At 37.0% G+C, this 17,056-nt stretch overlaps 2 protein-coding genes across 3 annotated transcripts; one reads left to right on the top strand and one right to left on the bottom strand.

The window, feature by feature from the left end:
• Nucleotides 1-727: 727 nt before the first annotated feature.
• Nucleotides 728-5,856, bottom strand: LOC144842314 (trimethyllysine dioxygenase, mitochondrial-like). Its single transcript, XM_078698751.1, has 7 exons — nucleotides 5,454-5,856; nucleotides 4,571-4,686; nucleotides 3,567-3,808; nucleotides 3,091-3,245; nucleotides 2,181-2,335; nucleotides 1,619-1,682; nucleotides 728-1,393 (listed from the first exon to the last, which is right to left on the bottom strand). The coding sequence occupies exons 1-7, from the start codon at nucleotides 5,792-5,794 to the stop codon at nucleotides 1,123-1,125; spliced, it is 1,344 nt and encodes a 447-aa protein (XP_078554877.1). The 5' UTR covers nucleotides 5,795-5,856; the 3' UTR covers nucleotides 728-1,122.
• Nucleotides 5,857-12,857: 7,001 nt separating this feature from the next.
• Nucleotides 12,858-16,969, top strand: LOC144843805 (peroxynitrite isomerase THAP4-like). 2 transcript variants are annotated; one of them, XM_078700758.1, is made up of 6 exons: nucleotides 12,858-12,999; nucleotides 13,765-13,923; nucleotides 14,512-14,621; nucleotides 15,129-15,232; nucleotides 15,666-15,795; nucleotides 16,332-16,969. In XM_078700758.1, exons 1-5 carry the CDS (start codon nucleotides 12,983-12,985, stop codon nucleotides 15,777-15,779), a joined length of 504 nt encoding a protein of 167 aa, XP_078556884.1. In that variant the 5' UTR covers nucleotides 12,858-12,982; the 3' UTR covers nucleotides 15,780-15,795; nucleotides 16,332-16,969. The 2 variants fall into 2 exon arrangements, with proteins under 2 accessions (XP_078556884.1, XP_078556885.1); XM_078700759.1 differs by having other exon boundaries at nucleotides 12,859-12,999; nucleotides 13,768-13,923.
• The last annotated feature ends 87 nt before the right edge of the window (nucleotides 16,970-17,056 follow it).

Genomic DNA, 17,056 nt, shown 5'->3' with positions numbered 1-17,056 from the left:
CACTCATATCCGTTGCGCCCCTGGGTTTAGCAAGTGAGCACTCATATCCGTTGCGCCCCTGGGTTTAGCCAGTGAGCACTCATATCCGTTGCGCCACTGGGTTTAGCCAGTGAGCACTCATATCCGTTGCGCCCCTGGGTTTAGCCAGTGAGCACTCATATCCGTTGCGCCCCTGGGTTTAGCCAGTGAGCACTCATATCCGTTGCGCCACTGGGTTTAGCCAGTGAGCACTCATATCCGTTGCGCCCCTGGGTTTAGCCAGTGAGCACTCATATCCGTTGCGCCCCTGGGTTTAGCCAGTGAGCACTCATATCCGTTGCGCCCCTGGGTTTAGCCAGTGAGCACTCATATCCGTTGCGCCCCTGGGTTTAGCCAGTGAGCACTCATATCCGTTGCGCCCCTGGGTTTAGCCAGTGAGCACTCATATCCGTTGCGCCCCTGGGTTTAGCCAGTGAGCACTCATATCCGTTGCGCCACTGGGTTTAGCCAGTGAGCACTCATATCCGTTGCGCCCCTGGGTTTAGCCAGTGAGCACTCATATCCGTTGCGCCACTGGGTTTAGCAAGTGAGCACTCATATCCGTTGCGCCCCTGGGTTTAGCCAGTGAGCACTCATATCCGTTGCGCCACTGGGTTTAGCCAGTGAGCACTCATATCCGTTGCGCCACTGGGTTTAGCCAGTGAGCACTCATATCCGTTGCGCCCCTGGGTTTAGCCAGTGAGCACTCATATCCGTTGCGCCCCTGGGTTTAGCCAGTGAGCACTCATATCCATTGCGCCACTGGGTTTAGCCAGTGAGCACTCATATCCGTTGCGCCACTGGGTTTAGCCAGTGAGCACTCATATCCGTTGCGCCCCTGGGTTTAGCCAGTGAGCACTCATATCCATTGCGCCACTGGGTTTAGCCAGTGAGCACTCATATCCGTTGCGCCACTGGGTTTATATATAATCAAATATTTAGGGGTATAGTTACTGTAGTTCTACTCTCTCTTACCTCACCAATTATTATTATTTAATTTATTAAAACTTACATATATATAAATTAATATCTCGAAGAAACTTATTTCACTATAATGTCCAATTGATTATATTATTAACCCCATGTGTTGAACTAGGGGTTGTTTTAACCAAGACCTGTTAGCTTTCTGATGCGGCTGTCAACCTCGTCTCGTGGCAGTACGGTGTTGCGAATCACTCGAGTTCCGGTGAATACAGATCTACCGTGAAGCAGGCGAAAGTTGTCAAATATCACCACACGACCTGGGTTGTATTTGATCCAGAACTCGTTTTCGGGGCTGTATATTATCTTATTAAAAAGACGTATTGCGTCGTAGAACTGCTCAGTTTCTTCAAGTGAAAGGTGCTGTACCGAAATTCTGTCCGTTGTTTGGTACCTAATACAAATTATAAAGATACGAGAGGTTTAAAATAAAGGGCACTTACTGGCTAAACACAGGAGCCCCGGAGCATGAGAGCGCTCACTGGCTAAACCCAGAAAATTGTATAATAATTCAAATTAACCTTATTTTGTAAATAACGTATTATATCTTCATAATTTATCTTAAGGATTACCCTTTATAAATAAAGTTGAAATAAAATAAAATTAGTAAATACAATACCTGATAATTTTGACCTCATTGTCTCGAATGGTAAATACCGGATACTTGCCTTTGTAATGGACATCTATTAGGTAAAATAAACAAAATAACACCGTTTACCGATCATACACATGAGGGGGTACATGACTTTATAATCAGATAAGCGGATTCAGGATTGTTTAACAGCGTTACGAGAAGCATGGGCCATTGATAATTGGAGGAGGGTACCGCTTACTACAGTTGAGAAAATAAAAAAAATGTCAGCTTATACATTTAGCATGAGCATTTTGGGAAATAACATACATTCATTTACACAGTTTACAACGTACTTAAACCATTATAACGACTACCTCAGCTATGTATACTCCTCTCAATTTGAAGCTAAAGTTAAATTGAATTTGTCCTTCAATGGGAAGAATTTGTTTTTAAAAAAGAGTGTAGGGTGTTATTGAAGAGGGGTGGAGGTTGGTGAGTATAGGGAGATACTGGCGTCGGGTGTTATGTACTGAGAAGGATGTAAGCTAATTTTGAAACCCGCCCTGGGGCGGGTATAATTGCTAGTAATAGATAATTGTGTATTTACGTTTATCAATAAACTCCTGTTTCACTAACACTTCTGATAGGATTCGGTAAGCGTCCGGGTTACATTTACGGATCATTTCGGCGACATGAAACCCATCGACGTAACAACCAAGACCGCCCTCTCCCGTGTGCTCAAACAGGTGAAACGTCAGGTATCTGAAAAAGCAAGCTCAATTGAGTATGTATGGTAATAGAGTAAGGTGTATGTGACGTTACTGGAGGGAGTTTTGTAGGCCTACATAGACAATTATTTTGTGCTAACTATAAGTTAGTGGAGATTGGTGGTTAACATGCTTGCCTTCCAATCCCAAGGTCTAGGGTTCAATCCTGACCTAGTACCAGGGTTGTAACTCTTTCAACTCCCTAAGCCTCAAATGAGACTTGGGTTTATAAGCACGATAAATTATAAAATAGTTTATCCATCCTGTAATTCGCTAATTTTCTCGCTGTTGAATGTTCATGAAATAAAAAATAAATAACTTGAATTGCCGTCTAAAACCAAATTAAAATTATATTGTTATAAAACACAGAAAGTAAAGCTGGTAGGAGAGACTTATCGGGATAGTATTCTAGTAAATATGTAAAACATACCCCAGTGGTTCTGCTGAGTAGGCGCTATCTGTGTACATACCCCAGTGGTTCTACTGAGTAGGCGCTATCTGTGTACATACCCCAGTGGTTCTACTGAGTAGGCGCTATCTGTGTACATACCCCAGTGGTTCTACTGAGTAGGCGCTATCTGTGTACATACCCCAGTGGTTCTACTGAGTAGGCGCTATCTGTGTACATACCCCAGTGGTTCTACTGAGTAGGCGCTATCTGTGTACATACCCCAGTGGTTCTACTGAGTAGGCGCTATCTGTGTACATACCCCTGTGGTTCTACTGAGTAGGCGCTATCTGTGTACATACCCCAGTGGTTCTACTGAGTAGGCGCTATCTGTGTGGAAGCCAAGGGATTGGTTCGTGTACGCTATGTCCTCATACATTTTCTCCTTCGATGATATAACAATGTTATCCTTGCCATGTTCACATTCACGCAGAAAACAGATTCTTTCCGATAAAGCCTATACCATAAGAGAAGCAGAATTAAATATCTATAAACCTCTGTCTACACTATCAAACTAGTGACAAAAAAATATGGTAGTAATATGCTTAAATATGGTAGTGATATGACATCATCATGTCCATATATAGGCACATCACATTTTTTTGGCACATAATATTAATGTTTAAAGGGGCGGATCCAGGAAAGTGGTAACATAGTCTGTCAAAAATAGTGTCAAATGTAATTCATAATTTCATTATAAATAACTGCCAAAAGAGGGGATTGAGCGTGCGGACCAAGGGATTCCACCTGGATTGTCATTATGATATGATGTACTTACTAGAAAATCTTCTTTTGTTAGAGGAACATTGTCAATGAATGCAATACCATATGTATAAAGATTTCTCAGACATTCAGCCAATCCCTCAGTTTCGTTCATGTATTCTTGAAAGGAGACATCGGCTATCTCTGATGTTAGTTTTTCGGCATTCCATAGTCTTCTGTTTGGGTATCGAATCGGTTTGTTATCTAATAAGCTGAGTAAATAGTCTATATTGTACACACTGATGTGTCCATCATTCCCTAAGTTTAACAAAACAAGAAATAACTCTGTAGTAACAATATTGTATTTGTGCTGTGGTGTACAATATAACAATGGTATGGTATGTCCAACAAAATATATAGATTTTATTCTATACAAGTTTTTATATGGCGCCCTACAAAGAACAGAGCGCCTACCAATACTTAGTAATGATTCATTAGATTCATTGAATTTATTGATGCATTATGCCTTTGTTGTAAAGTACAGTGAAACACTATTAGGGGGTTACACACTCTCAGGACCCCCCCCCCCCCCCCTTATTATAGGTGTCCCTGTCAAAACATGTAATACTACAAGATCATTTCACAGAAAAGTGGTCCCTTAATAGGTGTCCTCTGAATAGGAGTTGCAAAGGAGCGGTTTTCTACTGTACCTGGAAAGAAAGATCTAGTAACTTAAAGCAGAATTTTGAAATGAGGTGAGTCATGGTGTTAGTGAGGGCCTAAAAGTTGTAAATTCATTCTATCTTTCACACATTGTATTATTCAAAATTAGCATTTGGGCGAGAGTGGGAAGGGAATAAGGTAAGAATGAGGGGGGTCGGGAGGTTTGAGGGTGTTTGGGATTTTTGAGGGTGTTTGGGAGTTTTAAGGGTGTTTGGGAGGTTTGAGGGTGTTTGGGAGGTTTGAGGGTGTTAGGAGTTTGGTGTATGGGTGTGGCAGGTTGGTGTGTGGGTGTGGCAGGCTGGTGTGTGGGTGTGGCAGTTTGGTGGGTTGTGTGAGTTACATGGTAATCATACATACAATCTACGTGTATGCTCTTTCCTTTCTTCTCCAGCTTAGCTATTGTTGGTTTCGTTTTTACTTTAGACAGATCATAGAGATTCTGGTAGCGGGATTCACTGAAGCACTCCTGGCATCTATACAAAAGGGAAAGTAAGTAAGATTAGTGTACAAGATTGTTAAATTGCTTGCGAACTAGAAGAAATAAATGTTTTAACACTGCGGCCAAACACTATTTAGGGGAACTCCTATGTAAGAACACATTGTTAGGACCAGAAGGTGGATTCACATTTAAAGCTGGGTTCCCACTAAGACGTTCTGCAGAGGACAGACCAGAGGCAACTCAGCACCATTGTGATGGAACACCATCTGAAGTTGTTAGGCCACACACTCAGAATGGAAGATGACAGACATCCAAAGACCTCTCTTGATTGGATACCAGACGGTGGTAAGTGGTAAGCGGAAACCAGGAAGACCAGTTACTACATGGAAGAGAACAGTGTGGTGAAAGATCTGGAGACAATGGGCCTCAACTGGGAGGTTGCCAAGACATAGGCACCAAACCCACTGAGATGGAGATCAGATGTTGCTGCCCAATGTTCTTTAGAGAACAGGAGGAACTAAGTCTAAGCAAGTAAGTCCCACTAGGACGTAAGCGCAACAAAAGTAATTTGACCAATCACAAGCGATGGATTATTCACTTGTGATTGGTCAACTTGCAAAATGTGTTGTTCTTATACTGTACACGTTGTGTTCTAGTGTGAACAAAGCTTTAAAATGTTACAATTCAAAAAACCAAAACAATTAATCTGAAAAAAAAAGAAGTGTCATTTAATATGGTATATTATATATCATTATCACTGTAATTGATCAATGACAATTGATAAATTTAAAAATTGATAACCTGCAATGGTCTCTTAGCCACATTCCACTGACGTTCTTCTCGGAGATTCCATTTTCATTGATTACTATATGATCTGACATTGCCGTGACCACTACATCATCCTGACGTTCCTCGTTCAGATCATGTTTAGAAAACTTTGCCCTACTACTAGTGCTGAGCAGACGAATTCCGGGGAGCGAGCCACTGAATCGTCCCTGAACCCTGCCGATATTTCCATCGTCGGGTAGGTTAGCCAGACACCTAGCGGCACACAGATTTTTACTTACAGTTGTTGTACGCAGCAAGTGTCTAACTTGACAATACTGAAGCGAATATTTGAAACAAGTATTAAACAATCTCATTTTTGAAAAACTTTGGCAGTTCGTAAAGATGTAGATACTAACTTCTGCTTTGATTTACATGGTCATTACCATTATAATAGCTCTCGAACTACTGAACTGTGACTTGTGAGAGATTAGAAGCACTGAAGTGTGAAACTATGGTGAACCATAGGTAAACTACGGTGAACCATGGGTAAACTACGGTGTGTAAGAGGCGCCTCCTGCGATGTACACTTTGTTTGAACAAACTCACGACGAGGGGAGGTACCGCGGGCATTATTATATAAAAGTTAAACCAGGCATAGAGATATTAATTCTAATACTAACTCTATGATCTCAAGCTTGAGCAATTTTGTCAAGGATAACATCAACAATAATTCTTTTTTTTTGTCAGAACTAGAGTTAAGCCTTTTATTATTTATTTAAACCTCTTTCTCTGTCTGTTATTCATACACTTTGTTTGAACAAACTCACGACGACGGGAGGCACCGCGGGCATTATTATATAAAAGTTAAACCAGGCATAGATATATTAATTATAGTAATACAATAATATCTCTATGATCTCAAGCTTTAGCAATTCTGTCAAGGATAACATCAACAATAATTCTTTTTTTTTGTCAGAACTAGAGCTAAAGCCTTTTACTATTTATTTAAACCTCTTTCTCTGTTATTCATAAATGATTAATTAAATATAATATAAAATAAGTTTTACAATGATTTAGGCCTATTATATCCCCCGTATATCCCCTGAGGGTAGTACAATAGGAGTCGCTTATTATATACTGTCAAATGAATATTTCCGAGTTTTGCAATACAAACGAAATATTCGTATAGGCTATAGGCCTATAGGCCTATAACATCATATCAAAATGGTAGAGTAGTCAATGTAGTAGACGTACAGTAGAGGCGTATGAGTTTCACCCGGCCGGCCGTTGTTGTCAGAGAGGCCTACACTAAATCTGCAGAATTCACGTCATCTAAGTCTATAATATTCTTAGAACTAGAAATACCCCAATTGTTATGAAATATCCAATTGGTGTACAGTATACACTGTGCTCAAGTGGACCCAATTTGGGGCCAGTGGAGGGAGGAGCTCCACCTAGCACCAAATTGGGTCCACTTGAGCACAGTGTATCATACTAAGTGGCTTTACCTTGTACACAGTTTATATTTTTTATTTATACTTATATTAATAAATAGATAACTTGGTCATTTTGGCTATGCATATTACAAGGGTGGATGGGTTATGTCTTTATTTATGTAAATTGTGAATATATATGTATATTTATAAATATTTATTTATGTTCCTTCAATATTATTATGTGTATGTTATTGTTAGTGTTATTATTGTAAAGGTAGTACAACGTTTTTTTTAAGGCTCTGCCGCCTCCTTAGTTGTACGTCCTCCATCTTAATTTGTATTTAATGTTTGTTATGATGGAAATAAAGATTGATTGAAAAACAATCGCCTACTTTATTTCCATGTTATACTGAGCTCCACTGGCGCCAAATTGGGTCTACTTGAGCACTGTATAGAACATACAAAAATATATAAATATGTAGTGACTTTTTTCTATTTTATATCACTGATGCCAAATTGGGTCCACTTGAGCACAGTAAGTTTAAATAACATACGAAAATATATTAAAATTCAGTGACTTATTTCTATTTTATATCACTGTGCTCCACTGGTGCCAAATTTGGTCCACTTGAGCACAGTGTATTAACATATAAAAATATATATAAATTATTGATTTATTTCTATTTTATCACTGTGCTCCCCTAGTGCTAAATCGGGTTCACTTGAGCAGTTACCGTAGTCATGGAGGTATATATACCTCCCTGCGCTGCCGTAGTACCGTACTATTTCTGTTTCTGAAGTTAATAAAGGCATAAATGGCGCTCCGTAGAGAAGTAGAATGCCCCATCGTTGATGTCAGCTGCAGTGTACCGAGGTATATTCAGAGCGTCATTCTGGCGACTGGAGCATCCTCTACTTTTCTACGAAGCGCCATTTATGCCTTTATTAACTTCAATAATAGAAATTGTACTACGGTAACTGCTCAAGTGGACCCAATTTAGCACCAGGGTAGCACAGTGATATAAAATAGAAATAAAGTCACTAAATTTTAATATCTTTTCGTATGTTAATACACTATGCTCAAGTGGACACAATTTGGCGCCAGTGGAGCACAGTGATATAAAATAGAAATAAAGTCATTTAAGTTTCAATATCTTTTCGTATGTTACACTGTGCTCAAGTGGACCCAATTTGGCGCCAGTGGAGCACAGTGATATAAAATAGACATAAAGTAATTTAAGTTTCAATATCTTTTCGTATGTTAATACACTGTGCTCAAGTGGACACAATTTGGCGCCAGTGGAGCACAGTGATATAAAATAGAAATAAAGTCATTTAAGTTTCAATATCTTTTCGTATGTTAATACACTGTGCTCAAGTGGACCCAACTTGGTGCCAATGGAGCACAGTGATATAAAATAGAAATAAAGTAATTTAAGTTTCAATATCTTTTCGTATGTTAAAACACTGTGCTCAAGTGGACCTAATTTGAAGTCACTTAAGTTTAAATATCTTTTCGTATGTTAATACACTGTGCTCAAGTGGACCTAATTTGAAATCACTTAAGTTTAAATATCTTTTTGTATGTTAATACACTGTGCTCAAGTGCACCTAATTTGAAGTCACTTAAGTTTAAATATCTTTTCGTATGTTAATACACTGTGCTCAAGTGGACACAATTTGGTACCAGTGGAGCACAGTGATGTAAACTAGAAATAAGTTATTGAATGTTAATATCTTTTCGTATGTTAAACTGTGCTCCAGTGGACTCAATTAAGTTTCAATATATTTTCGTATGCACTGTGCTCCAGTGGATCCAATTTGGCACCAGTGGGGTGGAGCACAGCGAAATAGCCACATACAAAAACATCGAGAACTAGAATTTAATTCGTCACTTTGACGAATTTTAGGTGATAATTTTTATAATTTTACTGATATTTAATTTTTTAAAAACATGCACGTATGTTAAATATTACTGCAAAATATTGATTTGTGCAATCCTGTGACCTGATATTATGCTTATGGTGCTGATTGGCGCCGATTATGTGTCATAGAATATAATTATGCTCTATACTCTACAGTGTACTGTATATCTATATACAGTGTAACATAGGTGAAATTACGGGAACCACATCATGTTTGAATTTTGAAAAATACTTCTGAAAATACTTCAAAAATATTTCAAACTTCCAGGTATATATGTCAAATATCGGTACTCTATAAAAATTAGTTTCAAGCCATATCAGTTATTTTAATAACTTGCGTTTGTGTCTAAGATAAATACTTATTTAGTGTCCCCGGAGAGTGCACCTATTCATGGAAATATGAAATTAAATATTAAGTCTCCAGTACTAGCCCACCATGGTAGGGGCAGAGCTAATAATGAAAATAGAGCCCAGAATTGCACTTATACTTATAACTATACATAATCACCTATGATAATTATGATAATGTTAAAATTTCAACTATCCAGATGCGACTTCAAAATTTTAGGTGGGGTTTTCTATTTTAAAACTCGACTTCGTATATACCTAAGACCTAGCCCGGCGGCGGAATTAGTCTAAGCTTCGAAATTGGTCTAAAAATCGGCATCTTTGCAAATGTTCTATATTTGATCTTATTTAACTCTCCATTATCCCCATACAAAAACCATCGAAGACAAACTATCTGTTTAAAACATGTTTATTCTGGGGATGGTTGCGGCCATACACAGCAACTACCATCAAAGTTTATTCATAACATTTTACAATAGAATATCTGCATGAATCGGACATTTTCGCTACCAATGTAGCAACATTGATTAACAAAATCAAAATTTAACAGTGTGGCGTGTTGACCGCGAATGACTAACAATACCATCTTTCCCACTACACCTGCACAACCATTGCATAACAACGCACGGCATACCAAATCATTTCGTACACCTGCGATGAAAATATAAATTCAATTTATTTTAAAATTGAGGGCGGCAAACATAAAATTTACGAGATCGAATACAGGTTGAAAAAAAAAATTAAATAAAAAAAAAAGATGTTAAATGTGCTCTCCCTGCCTCAGCACTAAGGCCCTGCCACAGCCTTTTGGGGTCGTTTCCAGCACATCACCAGATGCATTGATGTTGTCGCCTCATGATGTGTGGTGGAAAGGGGGACGTATAATTCTGTGAACCCCAAACACAGTGGCCGCATGCCTTTAACTCTATTCCACCGACCAGCGTGGGAATCGAACCCACGACATACGTGTTGTTAACACGACGCTCAGGCGACTGAGCTAACTGATCATTTTGGTTGTTAAAAGGTTAATATGATAGTTATGACGTACTGATGAATTACGTAATACACGTATAAATAGACTATTATCAGCTGTTCAGTCATGTACTACTTTGTGGCCTAACGGGTAATGCTCAGCTTTAGGTGCTCTCAGCTCTAGTAGATTGGGTTCGAACCACTACGGATATTTTTTTTTTTGAAATAAAAAAAAAAATAAATAAATAAATAAAATAATGAATATTGTTTTTCTTTTATTTTAAAAGAGAGATATTTTGAGGGTTGTAAATGTCAGGCCTAGCACAAGTGGACCTTTTTTAAAATCAGAAACAAAGTTGCATGGCATTATTTTCCATTAAATAGACTGCCATAAAACCTCGAAAAGAAGCCCATGTGCTCCTTCATTTTTAGCACTCTTGGGTTGGCTTCTTTTCCACATGGAGTTCTTTTCGAGATTACTTTTGCAAACTAAAAGAGGGGAGCTGATAGGTTCCCGGCCGGAAAATGTTTTATTTACATGATTTGAACAATCTTCTAATGTAAAGATTAACAACATCAAAATTTAACATTGTGGCGTGTTGACCGCGAATGACTAACATACCATCTTCCCCATAATACACCTGCACAAACTAATTTGCATAACAACGCGCGGCATATCACACTGTTTAAAATAAAGCTGCAAGGTCTCCGGAAATGACATCTTATTTTTTCAAACATGTATAGGAATCTTCAGTACCCCACCATGCTTGGGGCTGAGCAAAGATAATCTTGAAAAATTGAGCTGCATAGGTTCCCGCCCGAAAAAAAATGGCACTTTACATGATTTTAAAATTATATGAAACAAACTATATAAGACTCACCAGGGACACTAGAGCTTGTCATCGGAAAGTGCTCCTATAATTCATTAACGTATGAAATTAAATATTAAGTCTCCAGTACTAGCCCACCATGGTAGGGGCAGAGCTAATAATGAAAATAGAGCCCAGAATTGCACTTATACTTATAACTATACATAATCACCTATGATAATTATGATAATGTTAAAATTTCAACTATCCAGATGCGACTTCAAAATTTTAGGTGGGGTTTTCTACTTTAAAACTCGACTTCGTATATACCTAAGGCCTAGCCCGGCGGCGGAATTAGTCTAAGCTTCGAAATTGGTCTAAAAATCGGCATCTTTGCAAATGTTCTATATTTGATCTTATTTAACTCTCCATTATCCCCATACAAAAACCATCGAAGACAAACTATCTGTTTAAAACATGTTTATTCTGGGGATGGTTGCGGCCATACACAGCAACTACCATCAAAGTTTATTAAAAACATTTTACAATAGAATATCTGCATGAATCGGACATTTTCGCTACCAATGTAGCAACATTGATTAACAAAATCAAAATTTAACAGTGTGGCGTGTTGACCGCGAATGACTAACAATACCATCTTTCCCACTACACCTGCACAACCATTGCATAACAACGCACGGCATACCAAATCATTTCGTACACCTGCGATGAAAATATAAATTCAATTTATTTTAAAATTGAGGGCGGCAAACATAAAATTTACGAGATCGAATACAGGTTGAAAAAAAAAATTAAATAAAAAAATAGATGTTAAATGTGCTCTCCCTGCCTCAGCACTAAGGCCCTGCCACAGCCTTTTGGGGTCGTTTCCAGCACATCACCAGATGCATTGATGTTGTCGCCTCATGATGTGTGGTGGAAAGGGGGACGTATAATTCTGTGAACCCCAAACACAGTGGCCGCATGCCTTTAACTCTATTCCACCGACCAGCGTGGGAATCGAACCCACGACATACGTGTTGTTAACACGACGCTCAGGTGACTGAGCTAACTGATCATTTTGGTTGTAACAAGGTTAATATGATAGTTATGACGTACTGATGAATTACGTAATACACGTATAAATACTATTATCAGCTGTTCAGTCATGTATTACTTTGTGGCCTAACGGGTAATGCTCAGGTTTGGGTGCTCTCAGCTCTAGTAGATTGGGTTCGAACCTCTACGGATATTTTTTTTTTTAAATTAAAAAAAAATTAATAAAAAATAAATAAATAAATAAAATAATGAATATTGTTTTTCTTTTATTTTAAAAGAGAGATATTTTGAGGGTTGTAAATGTCAGGCCTAACACAAGTGGACCTTTTTTAAAATCAGAAACAAAGGCATTATTTTCCATTTTGGTACTCTTGGGTGGGCTTCTTTTCCAAATGAAGTTCTTTTCTAGATTACTTTTGCAAACTAAAAGAGGAGAGCTGATAGGTTCCCAGCCGGAAAATGTTTTATTTACATGATTTGAACAATCTTCTAATGTAAAAATTAACAACATCAACATTTTAACTTTTTTACTCTGCTAAAGGAAACACAAAGCATATTAGGAGGACTGAGGACGATCAAAGCATATTGATCGAAACGTCGAGAAACTCAACAGTTCTTTTCAGAACATGGTGTACCGCAAACTTTATATCAACAAAGGATTTTTTTTCTTGAATTTATTAAAATTTAGTGACTTTATTTCTATTTTATACCCCTGTGCTCTCCTGGTGGCAAATTGGGTTCAATTGAGCACAGTGTATGAACATACAAAATATATTAAAATGAAGTGATTGGACCAGTTACCGTAGTACTATTTCTATTTCTGAAGTAAATAAAGGCATAAATGGCGCTCCGTAGAGAAGTAGAGAATGCTCCATCGTCAGAATGACGCTCTGAATATACCTCGTGTACCCCGTGTTCGTGTATACTCTGTTCTGTTGTAGTGTGTCTGAATTGAATAGCCCGCGCTAAAGAAAGAAATCTAGGCCCTAAACTGTTTTTTTCGTTAACTAAACATGTCGACTTCTTCTAGGTATATTATATTGCATGTTGCCAACACATTTATTACAATTGTTAAAATAGGCCTAGGCTTACCTATCCTAGCCTAGGCTCCTTTTTTTAGCCTACCTAAAAGAAAGGCAGTAGGCCTAGAGTAATAGAGACGGTCTGATGAGAGAGGTGTGCCGGAGCTACCTACTACTACTAGGCCTAGGCCTAGCTACTACCTACTCCTAGGCTAAACCTAGGCCTAACTTAGAACGCTGTGTATATTGTTCCAGCAGAATGAATTGATTGGTCAATTGAAAATCGCTCACTCATAATAATTGATAATAATGGCATGCATGCACATTTTTACTTGACAAACAAAGTTTAACATAAATTGTTTTTGACTGGTTGATTGACTTAGTGGGTGTGGTACTGTCTCTATTATATCCATCATTGTCTTTACCCACCATTGCCTAAAGGCCTTATTTGCCTTGTATTTTGTAATAGGTCTACCAACAGCTGATAATAAGGTGTGGGGAAATGACCCCTGCATTGTTGTTGGGTGGGGTAGGATATCTTTTGACTTGCGCAGAGAGTGCCAGCAGTCGGTCATATCGGCTACTGGTGGTTATAAAGTTAAGGAATAAATCCCAAATAAATGCATAGATTTACCCTTTTTCCTTTCTTTTGTTCCTGATATGGCATGCCTAAAAAATGAAGTTTGTTGTTCATTCTTTAATATGGTAATTTCTCCCAAATCAAATTGTCATCCATCACAAAAGAATGAATTATATTATTTGTTATTTTTTAGTAGTAGTGTACCCATCCATGATGCAGTAAAATGTATTGAGTGGCTGATAGGCCATTGGAAGTCGGAGACCAGCAAAGGTCAATTCCCTACCATTGAAACGTTCACATACCAAGAAGAAGCAGTGTTCAGTCACGTCGGCCAGCCAATGTTGAATTTTAGGTACAGTTGATTGATATATGATTGATATATATTCAATTTTATTTTCAGATCATTGTGTAATAACATGAGAGTTTAAAAAAAAAGTAGAATACACTTAATGCTGGAGAAACTTAAATAAGCCCAGTGGGCTTTAATGCTAGTTACACCAGAAAAAAATAATTCAAAAAGTATGTATAATAAATTTTTCAAAAGTAGTCAATAAATAAAAAATATATGTGTATACCCGTACGTAAAACATTTTGAAAGAGGTATTGTCCCCCGAAAACGTAAAAAATGAAGATTAATTAAATCGGACTTTGAATAGGTTAATCACTTCCGTAGAAAAAAAACAGAAAAAAAGTTATGTTTTCAAATAACATGATAAATGGTTAAATTCAACTGAAAATCCATTGACTGGCAGCCAATTTGACAATTTTTTTGCTTTAAATTAAATTTCAGGTAAATTAATTTTGTTTAGATTCAATTTTTGGTCAAAGTGGATAACTATTGTGACATTGAAATGGCATATTAAAAAAAAAATTTTTTAATTATTATATATTTATATAAATAATTAAATCAACCAAACTGTGTTTTTTTCTGTGTTTTTAGTTTCAATGCCACCCATCCAGAGACTAGTAAACCATTGCACAGAGAAACTGGGTTTTTACGAATCAATCCTGGTACAAATCAAGTTGCTTATCTCGCTGCTCAAAACTTTGGTAAGAATTGTAGAAATTATTTGTTTTTATTATTATTACGGAAAAAATGACTAGAATTTTACTGAGAATTGAAGGTTTGAAATGACATTTTTTTTAAATCACTCTGGGGGTGGGAGTTGTACTAAACAAGTGTAGAAATGAACCTGATTGTGAAAGACAGTACATTTCCATGTTAGATAAAAAAATAACGATGATGTATAGACAATGGATTCTCTCGCAGAAATGTACATACCGTGGATTGTGGATAGAGCAAGTGTGACAAGCATTGCCTTATTTGATATTCTACGTGTAAAGTGCGCCCTCAATTTGTTACTGTTCGCTGTCTTAAGCTCTGTCTACACTATCAAAATGTGATGATGATGTCATATATCACTACCATATTTGGTATATAAATATATATATGTAATGAATCATTAGAGGCAGTTAGTAATTGACATAATATGTACTTAGTGCTACAGTACAATGTTTGAAAACATCTATTCTATATTCTGTGTTTTATTATTATAGGTTTAGTTGAACTTGAAGAAGGTACAGTTGAGGGTACGGAAATAAATCTGGAGTCTACAACGATTGGCAGAATGTCCTTTGCAAAAGACCCATGTGTAACAAAGGTAATACTGCAAAGTATACCATTTTCTAAAGCTCTGTCTACACTCAAACTTTTGTGACAGAAATATTTGATGTGCCCAAATATGGTAGTGATATACCCAAATATGGTAGTGATATGTCCAAATATGGTAGTGATATGCCCAAATAAGGTTGTGATATGCCCAAATATGGTTGTGTTCATATATGGGTACATCACATTTTGCTCTTCAATAGGGGTTCTACTGTATAAAGCTCTGTCTACACTATCAAACTTTATGTGACAAAAAAATGTGATGATGATGTCATATCACTACCATATTTTTAGGCACCACCGTATAACACTTTTTTTGTCAAACTAGTTTGATAGTGTAGACAGAGCTTTAAACTATTATACCTTAAATATTCACAGCACTACTGCATTGAAAAGAATAAATCAATTTTTTTTTCATTTTTAAGATAAAAAGAAAATTTAAATTGACTGCGCCCGACACATTGGAACAGACTGTTTATATGGCAACAACCAAAACACCAGAATTAAAGGAACATCTATGGGTACAGTACAAAAGATAGACGAGCATGTGATCAGGTATGACTAAAGGTGTGTTCACACTAGCAAACCAGTTTGATAAAGTTTCATAGTAAAGCTTTGTCTACACTATCGAACTAGTTTGACAAGTGTGATGTGTCCAAGTCAGGGTAATTAGTTTTACTGGGTTTATAACATTTAATGTGTGTTTGTTGGGTCTATAAACAATTATTGTCATTTAGTGCGATAAATATAAAACTGGTTTGACTATAAACAATTATTAACAATAAAACATGTTGGACTATAATAAAACAAAATATATAAATTCCTTCACTTGCACTGATGAAGGGCTAGTGTTGCACTGATGAAGGGCTAGTGTTGCACTGATGAAGGGCTAGTGTTGCCTGAAAGCTCTGCTAACTTTTCTGGCTGTTTTACTTTATCGTTTTGATTTAGCTTTTCGCTTTTTTTTTTGTATCTCCATTGAGATCCAGCCACTGATACTCACATTTTTTCAGTAATTTTCCTTTGGATTCAAACTATTATTATGGAATATAAAAAGAAATATATTCAATTTCAAATTTCTTCTTGTTTAGGTGTGAACCAGAGCTTAATGATGGTGATAATGTAAGGATTGCTAGTATTGCATGCAATCTACAATATACCATGGTAAAAAAATATGTTTGATATATTTGAGAATGTTGACCATCTCTTATAAAGATATGCCTAGATGATATGTACAGTTGTAAGGATTGCTAGTATTGCATGTAAACTACACTATACCATGGTAAAAAAACATGTTTGATATATTTGAGAATGTTGGCTATCTCTTATAAAGATATGCCTAGATGATATGTACAGTTGTAAGGATTGCTAGTGTTGCATGTAAACTACACTATACCATGGTAAAAAAACATGTTTGATATATTTGAGAATGTTGACCATCTCTTATAAAGATATGCCTAGATGATATGATAATATTGGGTGTTTATAGAGTTTAATCTCAATCATGGCTGTATTTTTTTACTCCATGCTGTAAAGCTCTGTCTAAATTATCAAACTAGTTTGACAAAAAAAGTATGATGTGCCCAAATACAGTAGTAATAAGGGTATATCACATGTTTTTGTTTCGTAAAGTTTGATAGTGTAGACAGCTTTAAATAAATGGACATGTTGTCTCGAAATTATAATAAATTTGATCATTTTATATGATCAACTTGTGCATGTCGGTAAACTGATTCAACTCTCTTTTTAGCATTCACTGTTTCTGTAATGTTGAATTATTTTCAGTTGTGCTTTTCCAATTCATTGCCATGACTAC

The sequence above is a fragment of the Antedon bifida genome, chromosome 5 (genome assembly GCF_963402885.1).
Source record: "Antedon bifida chromosome 5, ecAntBifi1.1, whole genome shotgun sequence".
NCBI lineage: Eukaryota > Metazoa > Echinodermata > Crinoidea > Comatulida > Antedonidae > Antedon > Antedon bifida.
Note: the sequence above shows the minus strand (reverse complement) of the source record. Positions and strands in the feature narration are given on the sequence as shown.

What these genes read in the sequence shown, in the direction of transcription:
- LOC144842314 (XM_078698751.1), bottom strand. Translation starts at nt 5,794, where the DNA reads ATGAGATTGTTTAATACTTGTTTCAAATATTCGCTTCAGTATTGTCAA. An exon ending in TAACAAAAGAAGATTTTCTA is followed by an intron (nt 3,246 to 3,566) that starts GTAAGTACATCA and finishes CTTATGGTATAG; the next exon opens with GCTTTATCGGAAAGAATCTG. An exon ending in TACTCAGTAGAACCACTGGG is followed by an intron (nt 2,336 to 3,090) that starts GTATGTACACAG and finishes TTGCTTTTTCAG; the next exon opens with ATACCTGACGTTTCACCTGT.
- LOC144843805 (XM_078700758.1), top strand. An exon ending in CAGCCAATGTTGAATTTTAG is followed by an intron (nt 13,924 to 14,511) that starts GTACAGTTGATT and finishes CTGTGTTTTTAG; the next exon opens with TTTCAATGCCACCCATCCAG. An exon ending in AAGACCCATGTGTAACAAAG is followed by an intron (nt 15,233 to 15,665) that starts GTAATACTGCAA and finishes TTCATTTTTAAG; the next exon opens with ATAAAAAGAAAATTTAAATT.